General features: G+C 40.8%; 2 protein-coding genes across 2 annotated transcripts in view; both read left to right on the top strand.

Moving 5' to 3' along the window:
* Nucleotides 1-20,980, top strand: part of LOC131768944 (endoplasmic reticulum aminopeptidase 1) — a 34,262-nt gene that overhangs the window by 8,594 nt on the left and 4,688 nt on the right. Inside the window, exons 5-15 of the mRNA XM_059084645.2 lie at nt 13,731-13,851; nt 14,463-14,617; nt 15,705-15,821; nt 16,326-16,460; nt 17,069-17,134; nt 17,472-17,537; nt 18,147-18,304; nt 18,881-18,960; nt 19,713-19,846; nt 20,163-20,218; nt 20,459-20,603. Of these exons, the coding sequence (XP_058940628.2) occupies nt 13,731-13,851; nt 14,463-14,617; nt 15,705-15,821; nt 16,326-16,460; nt 17,069-17,134; nt 17,472-17,537; nt 18,147-18,304; nt 18,881-18,960; nt 19,713-19,846; nt 20,163-20,218; nt 20,459-20,603 (1,233 nt within the window). The remainder of the gene's footprint in view (nt 1-13,730; nt 13,852-14,462; nt 14,618-15,704; nt 15,822-16,325; nt 16,461-17,068; nt 17,135-17,471; nt 17,538-18,146; nt 18,305-18,880; nt 18,961-19,712; nt 19,847-20,162; nt 20,219-20,458; nt 20,604-20,980) is intronic.
* Nucleotides 8,614-9,807, top strand: LOC131768945 (uncharacterized). The gene has a single exon (XM_059084646.2). It carries the CDS (start codon nt 8,840-8,842, stop codon nt 9,617-9,619), a length of 780 nt encoding a protein of 259 aa, XP_058940629.2. The 5' UTR covers nt 8,614-8,839; the 3' UTR covers nt 9,620-9,807.

Genomic DNA, 20,980 nt, shown 5'->3' with positions numbered 1-20,980 from the left:
GTTTTGGATCACGTATTTATTAAAAAAGAATATCCATACAACTACAATGAAAACAAACGTAAGATTCACCTTTCTGATCGTCAAATTAATACAATTCGTACTGTTATCGTAGCTACGTTCCTTGCCATCAAGTGAATCCAACATGTCGTCTTTCTTCACAAGCAGTTTGCATCCCTTATAGCTATGTTCTTCAGTCTCACGGTAGTAGCGTTGTTCAATAGATTGCATAGAGTATATGCAGTTTGGTTTCAGATTTCAGATTTTGCTTTTTACAACAAGTGAACATTTTTCAACTAAGACATTGGCATACTTAGCATACAAGGCATTCAAGGCTTTCATGGCTTTCAAGCGTTCGCGACTCAATCCGTTCCAAAATCACCGCTCAATAACATCTTTCAGTGTGGATTAGCCGCGATTAATACGACTTGTATATGCGTCTGTAAGTATTTTGCGCGTTTGCGCTATAATGCTCCAGGAGATCGCAATCCAAATACGTTGAAACACAAAACAACTGACCTAAGAGTTTTGTAAGCAAAATCTCGTGTTTGTCATGTGACCCGGCCCTGTCTGTGCATGACAACGTCAATCATCATCAAGATAACACGCGTGATCAGCATGTGAACACCTCATTGGATCACAGTTAGTTGTCATGGAGTTGAGGGATAACACGCGTGATCAGTATGTGAACACCTCATTGGATCACAGTTAGTTGTCATGGTATTGAGGGCCCAATGACCTCTGGGTACTATTGCGCAATTTTTCCATTTTGTGGCGGAGGAAAAAAAAAAAAAAGACAAACTAGACCCTGTGAGCAGGGTAACTGGGATACCTGGATGGTACTGGATCCGTGGAATCAAGTGTAGTGATACTACGCGTGTCGGACTAGTATACTGAAATAGTGAGCTCAAGTCTGGCGAAGGGCATACACCTGTCTCAAAACATAGGCATGTTATGCATGCAAGAGTTATTTTTTGTAGGGTCGGTGGATTATTTGAAACATTGTAAGTGGTCTACATTCTTACAAAAGGAAAGAAGATTATTAACGCGGGAAAGAATTAAAATGTCGAATTACCTCACACACAGGTATTTTGTGGTAGATTATGTGTGTTGGGCGAATAAATGTAACCAAAAATAAACTGTATTGGTGCCACGGATACCTGTTAGTACAAAATGTAGACAGCAGACTGCAGACCGGATACAAAATATAGACTGCAGAGCGGGTACAAAATGCAGACTGAGAATCTGAAGAGTTTTTACGTCTGGTATGTAATAACATGTCATCTTACAGCTTACCGAGCGTCACGCAATCGCTTTTCTGCGATCAGCCTTCACGATTTAATATTTGCACTATTGTGGAAAATTCCTGGCCCATTTCTTGATGAAAATCGATCGTAATATAATTTCAAGCCTTCAACATAGTTGGTTGGTGTGATGTCTGTACAGATTTTACCAATGTAATAAAAGTAGAAGACGTGAATAATAGTGATGGTAAAGCAAGCTTAAAACGGCAACAATCGCCAGAAACTACAACGGATACACAGGATATGAGTAAGTTTTATTGATTTTACGAGAAAAATCTTCATATTTCGAAATATTTATCGATGTAAATCGACCATATTTCGTTCCCTATACTATTCCTTATAACGTGTTCAAATTTTCAACGGTTCCTAGCATAACTTACTCTGAGTCACACAACGCGTAACGCGTTCGTGAATTAATCGTTGGCTCTTTCTCGAGACGTGATCTTGGGTCGCCTGTGACAAGACAATTGCGTAAACAATACTTAACATAATAACGGATCATGTATTTATTAAAAAAGAATATCCATACAACTACAATGAAAACAAACATAAGATTCACCTTTCTGATCTTGAAATTAATACCATTCGCACTGTTATCGTAGCTACGTTCCCTGGCATCAAGTGAATCCAACATGGCGTCTTTCTTCACTAGCAGTTTGCATCCATTTGAATTTTGTTCTTCAGTCTCACGGTAGTAGTGTTGTTCAATAGATTGCATAGAGTATATGCAGTTTGGTTTCAGATTTCAGATTTTGCTTTTTACAACGAGTTTACGTTTTCAACTAAGACATTGGCATACTTGGCAAACAAGACATACAAGGCATTCAATGCTTTCATGGCTTTCAAGCGTTCGCGATTCTGTCCGATCCAAAATTACAACATCTTTTTGTGTGGATTGGCCGCGAACAATACGACTTGTGTATGCGTCTATAAGTATTTTGAGCGTTTGCCCCATAATGCTCCAGATGATCGTAATCCAATTACGTTGAAATACAAAACGACTGACAAAATAGTTTTATAGGCAAAAATCTCGTGTTCGTCATGTGACCCGGCCCTGTCCGTGCATGACAACGTCAATCATCATCAAGATAGCACGCGTGATCAGCATGTGAACACCTCATTGGATCACAGTTAGTTGTCATGGTGTTGAGGGCCCAATGACCTCTGGGTACTATTGCGCAATTTTTCCATTTTGTGGCGGAGGAAAAAAACAAAAAAAAAACAACAAAAACTAGACCCTGTGAGCAGGGTAACTGGGATACCTGGATGGTACTGGATCCTTGGAATCAAGTGTAGTGATACTACGGGTGTCGGACTAGTATACTGAAATAGTGCGCTCAAGTCTGGCCAAGGGCATACACCTATTTCAAAACATAGGCATGCTATGCGTGCAAGAGTTCCTTTTTTGTTGGGTGGGTGGATTACTTGAAACATTGAGTGATGTCTACATTCTTACAAAAGGAGAGAAGAATATTAATGTGGGAAAGAACGAAAATGTCGAATTACCTCACTCACAGGTATTTTGTGATAGATTATGTGTGTTTTGCGAATAAATGTAACCAAAAATAAACTGTATTGGTGCCACGGATACCTGTTAGTACAAAATGCAGACAGCAGACTGCAGACCGGATACAAAATATAGACTGCAGACTGCAGAGTGGGTATAAAATGCAGACTAAGAATCTGAAGAGTTTTTACGTCTGGTATATAATAGCATGTCATCTTACAGCTTACCGAGCGTCACGCAATCGCTTTTCTGCAATCCGCCTTCACGATTATTTGCATTATTGTGGAATATTCCTGGCCCATTTCTTGATGAAAATCGATCGCAATATTATTTCAAACCTTCAATATAGTCTTCTTACTTTGTGCGCGAGTTGGTTGGTGTGATGTCTGTACAGATTTTATCAACGTAATAAAAGTAGATGATGTGAACAACAGTGATGGTAAAGCAAGCTTAAAACGGCAGAAATCGCCAGAAAATACAACGGATACACAGGGTATGAGTAAGTTTTATTGATTTTACGAGAAAAATGTTCATATTTCGAAATATGTATCGTTGTAAATCGACCATACTTCGTTCCCTGTACTATTCCTTATAAGGTGCAGTTCCTCTCGTAACTTAACACCGAGTCACACAACGCGTGACGCGTTCATGAATTAATCGTTGGCTTTTTCTAGAGACGTGAGCTTGGGCCGCTTGTGACAAGACAATTGCGTAAACAATATTTAACATAACAACATTATACACAAAAAAACACAGGGTTTTGGATCACGTATTTATTAAAAAAGAATATCCATACAACTACAATGAAAACAAACATAAGATTCACCTTTCTGATCGTGAAATGAATACCATTCGTACTGTTATCGTAGCTACGTTCCTTGCCATCAAGTGAATCCAACATGTCGTCTTTCTTCACAAGCAGTTTGCATCCATTATAGTTATGTTCTTCAGTCTCACGGTAGTAGTGTCAGTGCCGTAGCAGGGTTAAAATTATTGGGGGGGCCCACCACGAGCGCCAAAGTCACGAAGTTTTAGGGAGTCCGGGGGAATGCTCCTCCGGGAAATTTTTATATCGTGGGTCTCTGAAATAGAATTTCTGGCCGTCATTCACAGTAGTGTGAGAAACTATTAAACTACAACTTACTAATTATAGAGATGTTTGCGTTGAACGCGAGACCAAAGACACCTTTCGCAACAACACTGTGTTGTTCAATAAATTGCGTAAAGTATATGCAGTTTGGTTTCAGATTTCAGATTTTGCGTTTTACAACAAGTGAACGTTTTCAACTAAGACATTGGCATACTTAGCATACAAGGCATTCAAGGCTTTCATGGCTTTTAAGCGTTCGCGACTCAATCCATTCCAAAATTACCGCTCAATAACATCTTTCAGTGTGGATTAGCCGCGATTAATAATACTTGTATATGCGTCTGTAAGTATTTTGCGCGTTTGCGCTATAATGCTCCGGCAGATCGCCATCCAAATATGTTGAAATACAAAATAACTGACCAAAGAGTTTTATAAGCAAAATCTCATGATTCGTCATGTGACCCGGCCCTGTCTGTGCATGACAGCGTCAATCATCATCAAGATAACACGCGTGATCAGCATGTGAACACCTCATTGGATCACAGTTAGCTGTCATGGTGTCGAGGGATAACACGCGTGATCAGCATGTGAACACCTCATTGGATCACAGTTAGCTGTCATGGTGTCGAGGGATAACACGCGTGATCAGCATGTGAACACCTCATTGGATCACAGTTAGTTGTCATGGTGTTGAGGGCCCAATGACCTCTGGGTACTATTGCGCAATTTTGCCATTTTGTGGCGGAGGAAAAAAAAAAAAAAAAGACGACAAAAAAACAAAGGCATTTTATGACTGGGCTACCACAGGTATCCCAGTAAAAAGACGACAAAAAAACAAAGGCATTTTATGACTGGGCTACCACAGGTATCCCAGTAAAAAACAAAGGCATTTTATGACTGGGCTACCACAGGTATCCCAGTAAAAATAGAAGAGGCCAAAGTGCAACTCGACAAGAGTTCACTACAAACCTCTCAGAGCACCGATCGTAAAAAACACGCAGGCAAGGGTTAATGGGATCATTGACCAAATGCATCGGGGCAACACATTAATGACATGATAAACAACTGGCTTTCACAAACTCCCAATCCGCCCAGAATACCAACATTCTTCCTTCACGCTCACGAAAACACACAAACCTATACCGGTCGGTAAACTTATAATCTCAGGTTATGACGGCCTTACTGAGAAAATATCATCTTTTGTGGAGACGCTACTCCAGCCTATCGCGCAATTGCAACAATCCTATATAAAGGATACCTTTCTTCTATCGACTTCTTAGAAAAAACAAAGATACCTATGATAGGCAAAGATACTATTCGAGTATCAATGGACGTTTCCAGCTTGTACAAAAATATACCTCGAAAAGAAGGAACGACTACAGTATGTGAAGCATACGAAAAGTTCCACGACCATAACGCACCGACTCCAACGCAGGGAAATGCATGGCTTAATCCTTAAAGAAACTTAAATTCGTTTCAATAAAATGAGGAGAACTTCATGCAAACACATGGAACTGCTATGGGTACAAAAATGGCAGTGTCGTTTGCCAATATTTTCATGGCGGATATTGAAACGAAATTAATCCAACAAAGCGAAACCAAGCCAAGAGAATGGAAGCGTTACATACTTGACAATTTCACCCTTTGGGATTGCGACAGAAAAGGGGTAGATCGGTTATTATAATAATGATAAAGACTTTATTTAAAGAGGGTTAACACTTACTAGCCAAAGGCTAATAAGCTTGTGGCCCTCGGAAAATAAAACTACAAAGTATGAATACAAATATAATATAATAAACTTAAAAACCTAAATTTATGAGAGACACGAATAGTTGAATTACAATAATATTAAAACCTCCATAAAATATAGATGTAAACAGATATAAAAGATAAATCCTAAAATGGTATAAATGTAGCTGTGCAACATTTATTCAAGACACGTTAACCGTTGTTGGTGAATGGAACTTAACTTTCTTACGACACTGATTTGTTGCATTCAGTATCGACATATTCAGTTGAGAGACCCGTAATTATTTATAAGGACGGGGGGGCGGGGTTGAAGGAGTTTTTTTTTGGGGGGGGGGGTCGGAGGAGTTTTGGGTGGGTCGAAGGTAGGTCTTTCCCGATTATGCTACTAAAACTGGCATTTTATGCTCCTAGAAATTCCGCTTTACGCCAAAAAAAATGCTCAAATTATGCTTTTTTGTTTAATTTTAAGAAAAACGTAGAAACTCAGGTATCATGTTTGTATCAGCAACTGAATAAAGTGAACAGTGTTTAATTGTTTGTTTTTAAAACTTCTGATAAAGTCAAAACTTGTCCAATTAAAAACAGTTAATTAATGTTCGAAGTCCTTAGCGCTTGTTGCACTGTGACATGACGCTGGCTTGGAGGTAGTCAACAAGAGCACAATTCTGTTGCTCGTTGAAGGAAGCCTTCAGTATTGAAAGTACTCTTTCTGCCGTAGCAGACGATGGTTGGACAAGGAGAACTTGCTTCACTGCGGAAGCCCAACGAGGAAGTTGCTCCTCGTGCCCACATCACCATTCAACTTTCTTCTCCAGTCGGTATAACAACATATTCAGCAGCAGCAGCCAAATAGGCTGGAAGTTCGGCTTTGAGACCGTCGATGGTAGCATCACTATCCAGGAAAAGAAATGCTCTCAGAGATTCTTCTAATGCATTTGTGGGCTTAAGCCACTGGATGCTAGCGGGGCAGAGTAGTCTGGCAGCCTTGAATGCTACCACTACATCATAAAGATCGACATTGAACTTTCACAGAAACCACGTAATTGCCGGCTCAACACAACCCTTCGCACTCCGTTCAAGTGCTGTTAGGTTCTGACCTGGGTCTTCCTCTGCAATTGCAGTGGCAATTGCACGGGCGTTAGGGAAACAAGGAGCTTGACAAAATTGGGAAACGGCGCTTAGTTTCTCATAACAAGTAAAAACCAAAGGACCATCCCCTTTCAAAAAATACGTGGCTTTCACAAAATGTTCGCCAACATCAATAGTAGCGGCAAGCTCAAGCCTCAAGCTCATTAGTCGCTTTGGGTCAGAGAGTATTGCTTGAAGTTGTGGCAGTAGCTGCGGGCAAACTTTTGCGTCCTTTTCTTCTTCTACGAACCTTGCGGCATCTCCAAACTGCACCATCAACTGATGATACACCTCCCATTTGGACCACCATCTAGTCTCGCTGTACGATCCTGTCGTAGATGAGAGCTTCCGGTGAGTCGATAGCTGTTCTTCTCCAACAGAGACCGTAGCATGTCTATTTTACCGATCGGGATACCCGCCTTCAAAAACTCACCGACAACTTCGAGTCCGTAGGCACATTCTTCCAAGGGCAACGTGCTATCTTTTGAACTTCCTTCTCTTCTGAATGCCTCGATTATGGTCTGGTCTTTCAATTTCGACTTTTTCAACTTCTCTCTCCTGTTCTGATGCTTCTTGGACGAAATATGGATTTTCAGAACATTTTTTTTGGAGGAAATGATTTCTCTACATCCACTGCAAAACAATTTTCTTTCTCTGACAATCAAATTCTCGCCTGGGAACTGCTTAACTCGCTCATAAAACGGGAATTTCGTTGTATCGCTGTTTCCTCTCCGCTTGTAATTTCCACTGGTTGATTCTAAAGATCGATCTCGAGCTATCGTTGAAGGGACTGGTGTATACTCTCCTTCAGAATTTCCTTCTATGAGCTGCAAGTATCGAGAAGATGGCGTGGCACTGGCCGACGCCATCTTGTTTGTATATGCGCTTGAACTGCCTCTGAAAGTTAACCGCTGACTAGCTGCACTCAGTTAATACAGTTACAGAAATCCTTCTCTAAAACACAAAAGCAAATCAACAATGTTTTTTAATTCTAAAATTTAGCATTTAAACTCTTTTGAGCGCTGAAATCTAGATCAAAGTTATGCAAATACTAAATAATGCTAGCGATTCTTTTTAAAAACCACATAATGCCGAAATAAATGCTAGCGTAATCGGGAGGGCCTAGTCGAAGGAGTTTTGGGGGGATCGGAGGAGTTTTAGCGGGGTCGAAGGAGTTTGGGGTGTCGAAGGAGTTTTGAGGATGTGGAGGAATTTTGGGGGGTTGGAGGAGTTTTGGGGGGTCGAAGGAGTTTTGAGGGGTCGAAGGAGTTTTGAGGGGTCGAAGGAGTTTGAGGTGTCGAAGGAGTTTTGAGGGGTTGGAGGAGTTTTGGGGGTGTTGGAGGAGTTTTGGGGAGGCCACGGGAGTGTGGTGGGCTGGTCGGTTGAGTTTAGGAGGGTCGGAGGGGTTGGGGGGTCAAAGGAGTTTGGGGGGTGGTTGGAGGAGTTTGGGGGATCACATGGTTCTCAGGGGAAACGAAGGGAGGATCAGTCGTCGCTAACAGAGTAAAAAGAGTGGACTGTAGAAAATTAACTGCCAGGGAATGACGATCATCATAATACTGCAAGTCTTATCGGGGGATCCGGTAAATGTTATTGTGACCCAACCAAAATCCTTCCGGGAAGAGGCAGGGTTCATGAAGTAGATAATTCCGATCGCATTAGTGGCAAGACCTGATTAAAGTGTTCCGCGAAAGATCGCATTAAAAGCTTTATCAAGAAAATTTCTTACATGAGTTTGGGTCTTAAGTGCGCGTAAAACAAAAATTCGGACATCGCGTGAGTATCATTCACCACATCAAACGCGCAGCAATAATATATTTTTAGCAGGAAATGTCGAGGAGAACTAGTTTATCCGTAAATAGGCACGTAGCTACAGCAACTACTAGAAAGAAATTGCAAAGAAAAATACTGGTTTTCGAAAATCCTTTTAAATGAAAAATTAGTTTCCTGACTTCAGCTCATGTCACACTGAATGACGCTGAAATACTTACACTGTTGGGTCTCCCACGTCATCAGTAAACAGTGTTACACAACGTCATATAAAGGCAAGTCAAAACAGTCAAAATGAAGATAATTTGTGCTGGTTTGAGTAAAACAGGCACGAAAACATTGGCTAAAGCTTTGAGAATCTTAGGCTATACCGTGTATGATTATTTTGAACACGAAAGCTTTCATGCAAATGAGTGGCTTTCTATCCTCTGCGAGGGTAAAGATCCTGATTTTATCGCCATGTATAGAGATGTCGACGCTGTAACAGATCTTCCAGCGGCGGATTGGTTTCAGAAAATCTACGAAGCTTTTCCTGATGCAAAAGTCATTCTTTCTCTGCGAGATAACGAAGAGGTTTGGGTAAAGAGCTTTTCTAAGCAGGTTGAAATCTTGACGACTTATGGTGGATTTGTAAATAGAGTCTCTCTTTTTTGGCTGAGACCGATTCTTGGTGTGATATCCGCCCCGAGTAAAGCAGCTGAAACATGGAAGAAATCAACTTTCGTTCAACTGGTCGTAAGGGTCTGCTATGGTAGCTTTAATTCGAAGTCGACGTCACTTTTTAAGAAGAAATACCGTGAGCACAACGAGAGAGTACAAGCTGTTATTCCGAAGGAAAGACTGCTGATCTACAACGTGAAACAAGGCTGGAAACCTTTGTGCAAGTTCCTTGAATGTGACGTGCCTGAAGAAGAATTTCCAAGGGAAAATGTCGCATTATCTACCACCCACCAAGCAATTTCAGCCGAACTTGAAAAAGTAAAACGGAAGTTATTCGTTGCGCTGGCGATTTGTGCGTTTCTTGCATGTCTGTTTTATTTAGTGTTTTTTCATAGGAGCGATCGTGATTTTTGAAACTCAGACTTGAATTGACGCGAATTAGTCGAACGTTTTTATGATTTTTTCAACCTAGATATAGTAATCATGATGTGAGTGAAGTTCCTCTTGTAACTTAAATTGTGCAACATATATTTGTTCGAGAACTGTGCTTCAGGCAAAGTGACTCAGTTGTCTTGGACAAACGATACCGATGTACACGTGGCATTTTGAATAAATAAGTAAGTAACAACTTTATTTAGAGAGGGTGGCACATAACGGTATAACTGATAAACTAGTGGTCCTCTATCTAAAATTAATATTAAATTACTAAGATACATCTAGGATATATTTAAAAATAAGAATGTCATTAAAATTTTAAAATATTTAAAACTTAAGAATTTAAAAATATGCAAAATATGTAAAAAACTTTAAAAACGAGGAGAGATATGTACATAAGGAAGGAAACTGGGATTTAAAGGGCGATAAGACACTAATTAATCGAATTAAGCTAAGTATTTCTGGATAACAAATATTTTCGGACAGAATATTTATAAGCGCAAATGGACTCTTTCTTGCGAATATCTAAAGGAATGCTGTTCCAAAGTTTGGCTCCACTGACTTGAAAGGATCTACCCCCTTCTGCTTCTCTATTGTAGGAGGGACACACCAAGTTGTAATTATGACGGTCCGAGTTCTTAGTTAATAGTTTCGTTATATAACTTGGACAGCTGTTTTCATCGTCGTGATACTTTTTTACAAATGTCATCGATATGTTCGGTAAAATTCAAGTGACTGTCTAGTCTCACTCCAAGTAGTTTCTGTGAATTGACTTGCTCAATCTCGCTACTGTTACATGATATTTGAGAGCCGTATCTAAGGCTTTCTTCTCCAGGCGTTTTCCAGTTACAAGCAGACTTTTCGTTTTAGAGGCATTAAGTACCATCTTATTGCCATATGTCCAGTCAGCAATCTTGTTTATGTCATGTTGCAGCCGCTGCTGAATTGTAGGTAGATCTGAAACCGCAGCAGAAGTACTTAAAGTGGTGTCGTCTGCGTAAATGTCTAAAATTGACCGGGAGACTGACTGGGGGAGATCATTCGTAAAGATGATAAATAATAGTGGCCCCAGCACCGATCCCTGAGGAACACCGTGTGTGATCAGTCTGTATTCTGACTGCACTCCATCAGTATAATAACAACTGCGCTCCCTCTACCCTTTAAGTAGTTCTTTAGGAGGAGGAGTTCACTGGATGTTACGCCGTATGCCTTAAGCTTGGACGGGAGTATGTCATGGTCAATTAAGTCAAACGCCTTCTTGTAATCGACAAGTACAAGCCCACTGATTTCGTCATGGTCCAAGTCTGACAATAATTGATCCGTCAGACATATGAGCGCTGTTTCTGTGGAATGGGATTTTCGGAACCCGGACTGCAAATTATATAACCATTTGTTATTTCTCATATAGCTCTACAGGGCTTGGTGGATATGCTTTTCAAAGATTTTCGAGAGTATAGGGAGCACTGAGATTAGGCTACAATTGTTCTTGTCATCTTTGCCTCTTCGCCCCTTGTAAATGGGCGTAACTTTGGCAGTTTCCCACACTGAAGGGAAAGTACCTGTATCAATGCAGTGATTTATCAGTCGACTCAGCGGCAAGGAGATTGCAGGGGCAGCTATTTTCAGTATCCTTGCGACAAGTCCATCAGATCCGGTAGCCTTGTGGGATAGCATGTGTCTCAGCAGCTCCTCAATCTTTTGCGGTGTGATATGTGGGATAGTGAACTGCGCCATGTTAACGCCGTTTGTGAGGTCCTTTATGTACTTGCAAGGAAACTGTGAGGTTGTATTTGATGGTAGATTTCGCAGCAATTCTAAGGGTTGCTTCACAAACCAAAGGTTAAGGCGCTCTGCAATGTAGAGTGTACTTGTGATCACTTCGGCTCCTTCCTTCAGTTGATGTATAGAAACACGGTTGTTCACATTCTGTCAAGTTAGATTCCTGATAAGGCTCCACGATCTTTTAGGATTATGTTTATGTTCAGCAAATTGTTCTTGAAGTATTGCTCTTTGGCACTCCTAATTAACTTACAAACCTCATTCTTAGCGCGTTTGAAAGTAGCCCAGTCAACAGGACTTTCAGAAATTCTAGCTTTCTTTAGCAGTTTGTCTCTTTTCTTCATGGCTTCGTTAATTTCTGTAGTGATCCAATTTGGCTGGTTTCTTTTTTTTCACTCTTTTCTCTTTCACAGGTATCTGAGAATCAAGAACGACAGTAAAAATTTGTATCAGCTGTCAACAATATCATCAGTGTCCTCGAAAGCACTGTCCCATGGGGCATCACTCAACTCATCTACAAATTTTTGGGCATCTAGGCGTTTCATGTCTCGGTAGGAAAAGGTGTTATCACATTTTTGCTTTGCGAAGTCTGACCTCTGTAGCGTCGAACCGCCATTGTTGGAAGGTGATCCGACATTCCGATATTCTTTGTTTGTATACACGTACGAAAATGGTAGTGTCGTTTGCCAATATTTTCATGGCGGAAATTGAAACAAAATTAAACCAACAAACCGAAACCAAGCCTAGAGAATAGAAACGTTACATAGTTGACGTTTTCACCTTTTGGGATTGCGACACAAAAGAGGTAGATCGGTTTATTAAACGAGCTAACTATTTTCACCCTACTATCAGATTCACGGCCGAAATATCAGAGAACCAAATCACTCTCCTCGATGCCACAGTGTTTAAGTGAGAAAGATTCGCAAGAGATTCCATCTTGGACATCAAAACCTATTACAAGGCGACCGAGACCATCCAATTTACACTACCGTGCTACCCACCAGGCGTTAAATATGGTTTCATTAAGGGCGAAGCAATAAGATTGCCTGTCCGCGGCCTGGCAATTGATTAGTGTACAAACTTTGTTCGAACCAAGTCCTCCTTTTGCCACAATTTTGGCATTGACAAAAGCTGTTTATTCTAACCCCTCTGCATTCTACGCCACACTGCTTTTTTACCGCAATTCTCGACAACTACACAACAGTAGGCACATGCAGACAGAGACTGCCTTTAATTTGAATTCAAGTGTTTTCTATAGTATGTCTCTATGTTTCGCATGCCTCGTACGTCTCGCATCAAGAGTCACGCGTACTGGTGACACTTATTAATGACATGCTGTGGGGTGGGTGGGGGGGAGGGGGGGGGGGAAGGAGAGAAGGAAGAAAGGAGAGGAAAGAGAGAGGGGAGAAGAGGCACTAACAGCTGTTAGGGAGACTCACAGCCACACGACTCGGTGTACGTAGAGTAACAAATTATGGTTTTGATCCAAGCCTTCAAGGCTTCTGTGGGTTTGTGGAATCATTGGAACCTACTTATGTAAAATTTATCAGCTACTGATGTTAGGGCTTAAATATATTTACATTCCAGGCAGAATAAACATCGACATTATAATTTTGTATAGGAGATTGAGTAAAAGGAAACGAATCCATTGAAAGATACAGCCCTTTTCATTGTGGTGATCAAACACACAAACCCTTGAGAGTGATGAGTAAGGAGGTGATCGTCACAGGTGACCTTCGATTAATGAAATTGTCAACAAAAAAAAGTGCCCGCCCAAGATGAGATGGATTAAAGTTACGCCAAGAAGCCATTGCAGGGAGGAGGGGGGAGGGGGGGGGGGTAGGGAGGAGAAGGCAATCGGCTGGGCTGCCCTGTTACGTTGGGAGTATAAACAAAAAAATTCAAAGAGGGTTAAAGGGGAAAAATCCTAGGCGGGTTGTTCAAAGCACGTTTAAGCAAGCCGGGGGATGGAGTGAAAATGTAATAATGATGAGGAATTTAAATATATGGTGAGGAATTTGAATAGCACATTATTCATACTAATATGCTCTAATGCGCTTTACAACACTTTGCGGGAGACCTTGGCCAGACTGCACTGGGCAGTTTACGATTTTGTAAGGAATTTTGCAGGTACCCAGATGTGATGTTTAGCTTCTGCCTCTTGGTAACATAAATCTTCACCATGTTAGCTCTGCTATTCGTTTGTACTCAGCGAAAAACCAAATCAAGGTTACATTTAACACCTGATTAGCACTATCCTCCTTTAGAATAACTCTCTTCATAGTACTCACTCGTTTGTGTTCATTGGCAGGTTAGGGTCCATGCCCCACCTAGTGATTTTGACCGTTTGGAGTATGCACTTGATACTGGTGTTAAAGTGCTGTCTTTTTATGAGAAGTTGTTCGGAGAGCCCTTCCCTCTCCCCAAACTCGGTGAGTCAAGCAGCTACCATCAAGGTTCCCAGGCAGGAGCGAGTTTCGATATGAAACGCTCTTTTCGAACGAAACCGAAAAAACACTCAGTGTGCCTGTTTCATTTCCTGAATAACATCGACTTTCACTTAAATCGCCGGGCGTAAAATTTTCCTTCCACAGTTACATCATCATTGCACAGAAGCGTCACATATGGAAATTCCTATCTTAGCAGTATGCAGAAATTTTGTCACCATAGACTTAGTTAAAGGGCTAACCTGACACGAGTCTCCTATAGCACGACGGTAGAGCATCCGAAGTACTGATCGCAAGTCGTACGTTGCTATGGGAGCACTCGGAGTTCTTTTTTCTGAGGATGCCTGTGTCATTTCGGCTTTATAAGATCGACTTTCACTTAAATCGCCAGGTTTAAAATTTTTCTTCCACACTTACATCATCATCGCACTGAAGCCTAACCTAATAATCGGAAGGTCGTACGTTGTCTACGTTTGACTGTTATAGGAGCACTCAGAGTTCTTTTTCCCGAGTATGCCTCTTTCATTCACTGAATAACCCTCGTTGTTCACTGAAACCGAACTATCTTTTACGTGTTTTTTGTCTCTGTATTCCAGATCTGCTGGCTGTTCCCGACTTCCTTAATGGTGCAATGGAAGAGTGGGGCCTAATAGTATTCCGACGTGCTCTACTTGTGTATGATGAACAATTTACTTCGACTGATGCCAAAGTGAAAATGACTAAGGTTATAGCGCACGAGTTAGCTCATCAGGTGAGTCCCCTCTACCAATCAATCGGGATCTTTTTCCAGTTTGGTCAATTGGTTTAAGAAGCCTTTAACCCTTTGACCCCTAAGAGTGACCAGTATCTAATTTCTCCTTACAATATCATCACTCATTAAGGTCACGAGAATGAAGGAAATGATTACCAACTAAAGAAACATTTGATTGTTTAACAAATTCTCCTTGTCAGCACCTGGGAAATGTATAGAGAACAGAATGGAGAATATATATACTGACATTAGAGTGTGAAGGGTTACGGCTGGCTTCCTCTAGTTCATTACCGTTGTCACATTCGCCGAAAAAAACGTAACCAACGAGTGGTTTTTCAGTTGAATGTTACAAGTCTGCTTCGTGAAAACTGATTGTTCAGTTCTGCCGTGGCTTTTTGGGCTGTAAGAATCAAACAAGTAGCGACGGTCATTAACATTCAACTGACGAACAACTTCTCGCTTGCTTCTGATGAGGACTTCGGTGCAGGTTGTCAGAAAGTTAAAGGGGTAAACTTCTAAGGAAGCTGTGGTGCTGCGTCGGTCAGGGGGTATTACAAGATAATCCCTCTTTGGACCTGTGCTCAATGCTCTGACGAAGGACTAACGTTAGGTTGCGACTCTCTTTACGGCAGCCAATTTACGCTAACAACTCACTTGATTAAACCAATGGTCTTTTGAATGGTCAGTCTCGGTCATCAATAAACAGTCATTCTCAGGAATAACAGGGTAATTTGGTATTATCAACTGAGTTGATAACGTAAATTGGCCACCGTAAAGAGTTTAAAAACTGAGGTTTCGAGCGTTAGCTCTTCGTCATCGCTCTGACGAAAAGTTAACGCTCAAAACGTCAGCCTTTAAACTCTTTACGGTGGCCAATTTACGTTATCAACTCAGTTTATACTACTAAATTACCTGGTTATACTCTCCCGCCGACGCAGCAGCACAGTTTCTTCAGAAACTTACCCCCCCCCCCCCCCCTGTTCTCAGGAATACTCTTATCTTACCCGGAGGATCAGCCTACACGTTCGGCTGTTAATAACATGCTTTAACTATTTAATCGTTTCCAACATATTGCTTTTATTTTAAGTGGTTCGGCAACCTGGTTACACCGAGATGGTGGAACGACTTGTGGTTGAACGAGGGATTCGCCGTCTTTGTCGAGGATGAATTTGGAGCTAATTATGTGATGAATGGCTGGGATATGGTAAATAATGTCTAACATGATGGAGCTCAACCGTTCTATGTCTTTGTATTTTCCGCCTAACCAATCTGTGAAGATCATTGGGTGCTGAAAAGACAACGATATCGCTTGTGATCCTTTGGTGGCCACGCAATTCCGACGTCCCTAATTACCCGATTCATTTCTAATTGTTATCGGCTATTGCTGTCGATTTTAATCGATATCTAGGGTCTTATCTGGCTTGTAACTAGACGTGGGCCGAGAAAAAGTCAAAACTTGTAAGGGTTGTTGTGAAAAAGAAAATCAATCTTACTGAAAAACGACCTGTGAACATCGATGACAATCGAAAAACAACCGGTAAATATCTTTGATGACTGGGGAATCAATCTTGTCAATAGCCTTGGAAATGTATCTGTTAGATTGATCATTGATTCCGAAAAATTGTATCAATGGTCGAAGAAGCAGTTAAAAGATGGGTTGTGGAACACAAGTTCGTTTTGATCTTTTTCTGTTTTGTTTTTATTTCAGCGTGAAACAGTTGTATCTACCAGCTGGAAGTCTGCCTTACACGGTGACTCCATGTGGTCTTCACATCCAATCAGCGTTGAAGTTCAGAAACCGGAAGAGATTGATGACATATTTGACGCCATATCCTACCAGAAGGTATTCAAGGATATTTTTAGCTGCGGATTAAAGTCATTTTATTGTGAGGTCATTTCCCTTAAGAAGGAGAATTCCTAAATAAGGAGGATGGGCATACTGCAAGATACCCAGGAAACCCAGGAAACCCAGGAAACCCAGGAAACCCAGGAAACCCAGGAAACCCAGGAAACCCGGGAAACCCAGGATACCTAGAATACTCAGGATACTCAGATTAGCTCCTTTTCCTTTTTTTTTTCTTTATTTTTAGAGAGCTGCCCCTTAGGGGGGAGGGGAAGTGGAGGGGGAGACTCTCTTATCCGACCTAAAATTTGAATAGTTAGCTATTTGCGTCTTGAACAGAATGTCTTTTCAGCGGGAAGACTTGATCAGGGTGTAAACTTCACGTTACACAATCTACCTGAGTGGCACTAACAGTTGTTTTTAGTCTCATGATAAAATTTGTCTGAATATGCAACACAAAGTCAACTCTCCGTTTATACAATCTAGTGTCTTAAACAGAGGAGCTAAATCAGGGTCGCGGGAAAGTTTTTGCATTTGTAACAGCATTTCGAAAGTCAGCACTAATTAATTGTTCGTTGAGATATTTATCTGTCTTTTTTTTTCGGTAGGGTGCGATGATTCTCCGTATGCTGATGAACTATCTTGGTGTGGAAAAGTTCTTGAATGGAATCAAGGTAAACTTGTCAGGGACTCCAGTTTCCCAAACGTAGTTGCCATACATAAGCTCGAAATTAGGCCTAAATCACCCTTTTTTCGAGAATACTTGGCAAGTAAGTGGACGATCACATGGAAACTTACCAAAAGCATAGGCTACTCAGGGTTGGGGGGAGGTGGGTGGGGTCCTGGGGTAGTGTTTCCCCTTCATTTTGTGAGATGGTTCCTTTTTGAAAGTAAACCATGCTAAGGTTAGTAAACTTGCCCAAAGCAATAACGGATTATCAGATAGCTGGTTTAACATTACCCTTAAGCGAATGGAACAACTCATTTCCTTGAATGGACATCTTTTAATAGGGCTACTTAGAGACCTACAAATACGGAAACGCTGACGCAGAGGAATTGTGGGATGCCATTGGCGAGGTTAGCTTGTCATATGCTGTTCATAGTTTTATCAATGAAATGAAAGTGGAAAAAGTTATTTTGACAATAAATGTGCCCATTAAACTCAGTTGGTTTTCCATACTCAATTCGCGGGATAGTTTTGTCACCTTACTTTTGGAAATGCCGTTCCACAGAAACTATGCGGTATGAACACTCTGGGCGATAGGCCCCATTTGCATCGTTGGGGTTCTCATCTTTGCCATCAGCCGACCACCTGTTGCGCTTTTAAACTACGCACTTAAGGGCCAAAGCTCACATTTCATTCTGCAGAGAGACGCTTTCAGTATTCATTAATTTTGCATTATATTTGTGGTAAGAACGAATTCTTTTGGAAGTGACATATACAGTGGCCCCAAAATCTGAGCTGCGCGCTACGATCCAACTTTAAGAGAAGACTGTTCTCCTCCAGGTTTCCCTTCAGTAGCATCTGGGCTCTGAGTGACATTGAATGATAAATTTGACCTAAAGATACAAGTACTGTTAAGATTCCAAGGTGCGCCATCTGTGGTAATGACCGTTTAAAATCAACTATGTCACCTCATAATTTTGTCAAGTTAAAACTGTGTTTGTTGTTTAATACGCCCTTAGGCCAGCGGCCATATCAACGTCAAGAAAATGATGAGAGTGTGGACGGACCAGAAAGGATTCCCAATCGTCAGCATTCGAAGAAAAGGACGCGTGTTTCATATTGAACAGGAAGACGTCCTTGACAAGCTGATGAAAGACAAGAAACAAGCGCAAAACAGGTAATTTGTCTTTTACCCAGGCAAAGGCTTTGACCGTCCTCTTTTAGTCTTTTAACTCCTAGACGTGACTAACATTTATCTTCTCCCTATAATATGCATACGCTCTCCAACAAACAGGTAATGAGAATGCTTAAACTTATCAAGTTGAAGCTTTAATTTGTTTGGATCTAACACCAAACTCTTGTGACTAATTTACAAGGAAATGTGTAGTGGCCAGAGGGGAAAATTCACAATCAGATCCTGGCAGATAAAGGGATAAACAAGTATTTGTTGTCTAATCACAAAATAAGCCGTCATTATTTATCCATGAAAAATGGCACCGAAAGAAAGGTGAAATGTCTCGACAGACGATTAGCCCGATCTTAACACGTTCAGTTGTCGTAAATCTCCTGGAACCAATTTGATCACTCATATACAGGAATCCTTATGAAACGCCTAAGTTTACCCAGTAACTAAAATGTTCGAAATTCATATAGCTACTCTTAAATCTCTAGTAGATATTTGCTGCAAAGACTTATTACAAAACAGAAGACGAATATGGGATTGAGGTATTACCGAAACGTTTTTTTCCTGTAGGAAGAGGTGGTACTTGCCAATATCTTATTTTACGGAGTCAGATCCAACAGTACGTTGGGTTACAATACCTCCACACACGCGTAAGTATGGAAATTTTCCTTCCTTTTAGTTTTGTCCATCCCTCGCTTAGATAATTAGCCATTACCACTGTGCTTCTTAAGATGTGTACGATGTAGAAACATTTTAGAATCCAAATTATTCGCTGACAAGTTTAGAACTGTTGTTTGTTCTTCTGGTTTCCAGTCAGCGAGATTCGTGACAGTGGAAGGTGCACGAGTAGCCTAAGAGGTTGTTCTGAGCTCTCTTGCCGCTTTTTTTTTTTTTTTTTTGACCAATAAACATTCTATTTTTATAAGAGGCCCGAGTAACTAAAAAGACATACCGAGGCTGTCTAAAAAAAGATATTGAAGCAGTTGATCTTGGACAGTTCACAACTATCCACCGAAGTTTAGGTGGAGAGTGGTGGGTATGTACCGAGCTGCGAAGCTAAAACAGTGACGTAAGATAATAGAGCGCAAAAAGATGAATTGAACTCATTTGATCCTACAACAGTTACAATATTTTTGGGCATGAATCCCGTGCATGTTGTTGAATATGGGAAATTGGGGAGGGAAATTCGGAGTTTGAGTAGCCAATCAGAACGCAATCCACTGTTTTAGTATATACTAAAATACTTAAAAAAAATTTAAGATATACCGCTCTAGTCACCATAACTGCACCACAGCAATCTCTGGATTTTTCTGAAAAAAACTGCTTGGTCTTTATACAACAACTCCTTCGTTCGCGAATAACTTGCGCTCCTAATGCTAACTGTTCGGTCATTTTTCGTCAGAATCTTACCCGTTAACAACAGTGTCTACTAGTGGCTGGATAATGGCTAATATCAACGCCACGGGGTTCTTTATGGTAAACTATGATGAGGAAAACTGGAAAAAACTTGCAGTACAGCTCAGAAAAGATCACCAGGTAAGATAGTGTTACTTCATTGTTACCGTTGTGAAATATTTTGAGGTTTTTATTTGTATGGTGTCAGAACGAATTATGGGGTGAGGAGTGGAGGAAGGGGGGGGGGGGGGAACAGTGGGTAGGCGAGGGAAGGCGGCGAATGTAACGGGGATCTCATCCCATCTCTACTTGTTTTGGAGACCAAGAGAATCTTTGGAAGGTTAAAATCAGTGTGGCAAGAGTGAAGCAATAAGGTAGGTTATTTACCTTTAAAATGTAATTTAGAAAAAATCTGAACAATTAGTTTAGTTGTGTTATCGTTGTGCACCATTTGCAGGTGTTTACTCCAAACGACCGAGCTGGTTTGATCCATGATGTTTTCACTCTTGCATGGTGAGTGATACCTGTTGGTATACTTGATACCATCATCATCATCAGGTCGAGCTTTCTCGGCTTAGATACCAGAAGCTTTTAACCTAGTAGCTTATCACTCGTAGTTCCGTTGATATCTACTACTTGTATATAATACTTGTATGTTATTCTTCGTGGTACCATTTCGTTCTTTATGCAATTTTTTCATAGGTCGCTCTCGTGTTCTTTAGTGTTGTTAATGTTTTTTTTTTTTTTTTGTAGTCAAGGTTTGCTTGACCCAGTCCTCGCTTTGAACCTGTCAACATACCTGGTGCAAGAAAAGCACCCAGTCCCTTGGGCGTTGGCGAGAGGTAAATCCAAGTGTCTCATGGGATTGCTCAGTAAAGCTCATAAACTTCTGTACAAGGTAACTTTTGCTAAGTCACGTTACACTGAATTGAACAATGCTGTCTTTTGATGCTACGACTATGTTTAAGGTAATAATATCAATTTTACAAATTGCGTGGGAAAGTGTTGGATAGTGTTCACGAATTTCCCCAAATAATAAAGACAGCGGTTTGATTTATTTGGCAGTAACTTTTAAAAGTGTATCGGATGTCGGTTTCGAACGTAAAGCATGTGGGTGCACTAAATTGTTCGATTGTGAATTACTTAGCTGTTTACCATCTGTATCATGTCGCTATCACAAACTGTGTCATTCCTTAGAATAGAATTCTTATTCCATTTTTTATTTCCATTTGTGAAATGTTCTGCAATTCTAAACTGCCTTCTTGCACTGAAAAT

Source organism: Pocillopora verrucosa, chromosome 2 (assembly GCF_036669915.1).
Source record: "Pocillopora verrucosa isolate sample1 chromosome 2, ASM3666991v2, whole genome shotgun sequence".
NCBI lineage: Eukaryota > Metazoa > Cnidaria > Anthozoa > Scleractinia > Pocilloporidae > Pocillopora > Pocillopora verrucosa.
The sequence above is the reverse complement of the archived record's forward strand: the minus strand, read 5'-3'. Positions and strand labels throughout refer to the sequence as shown.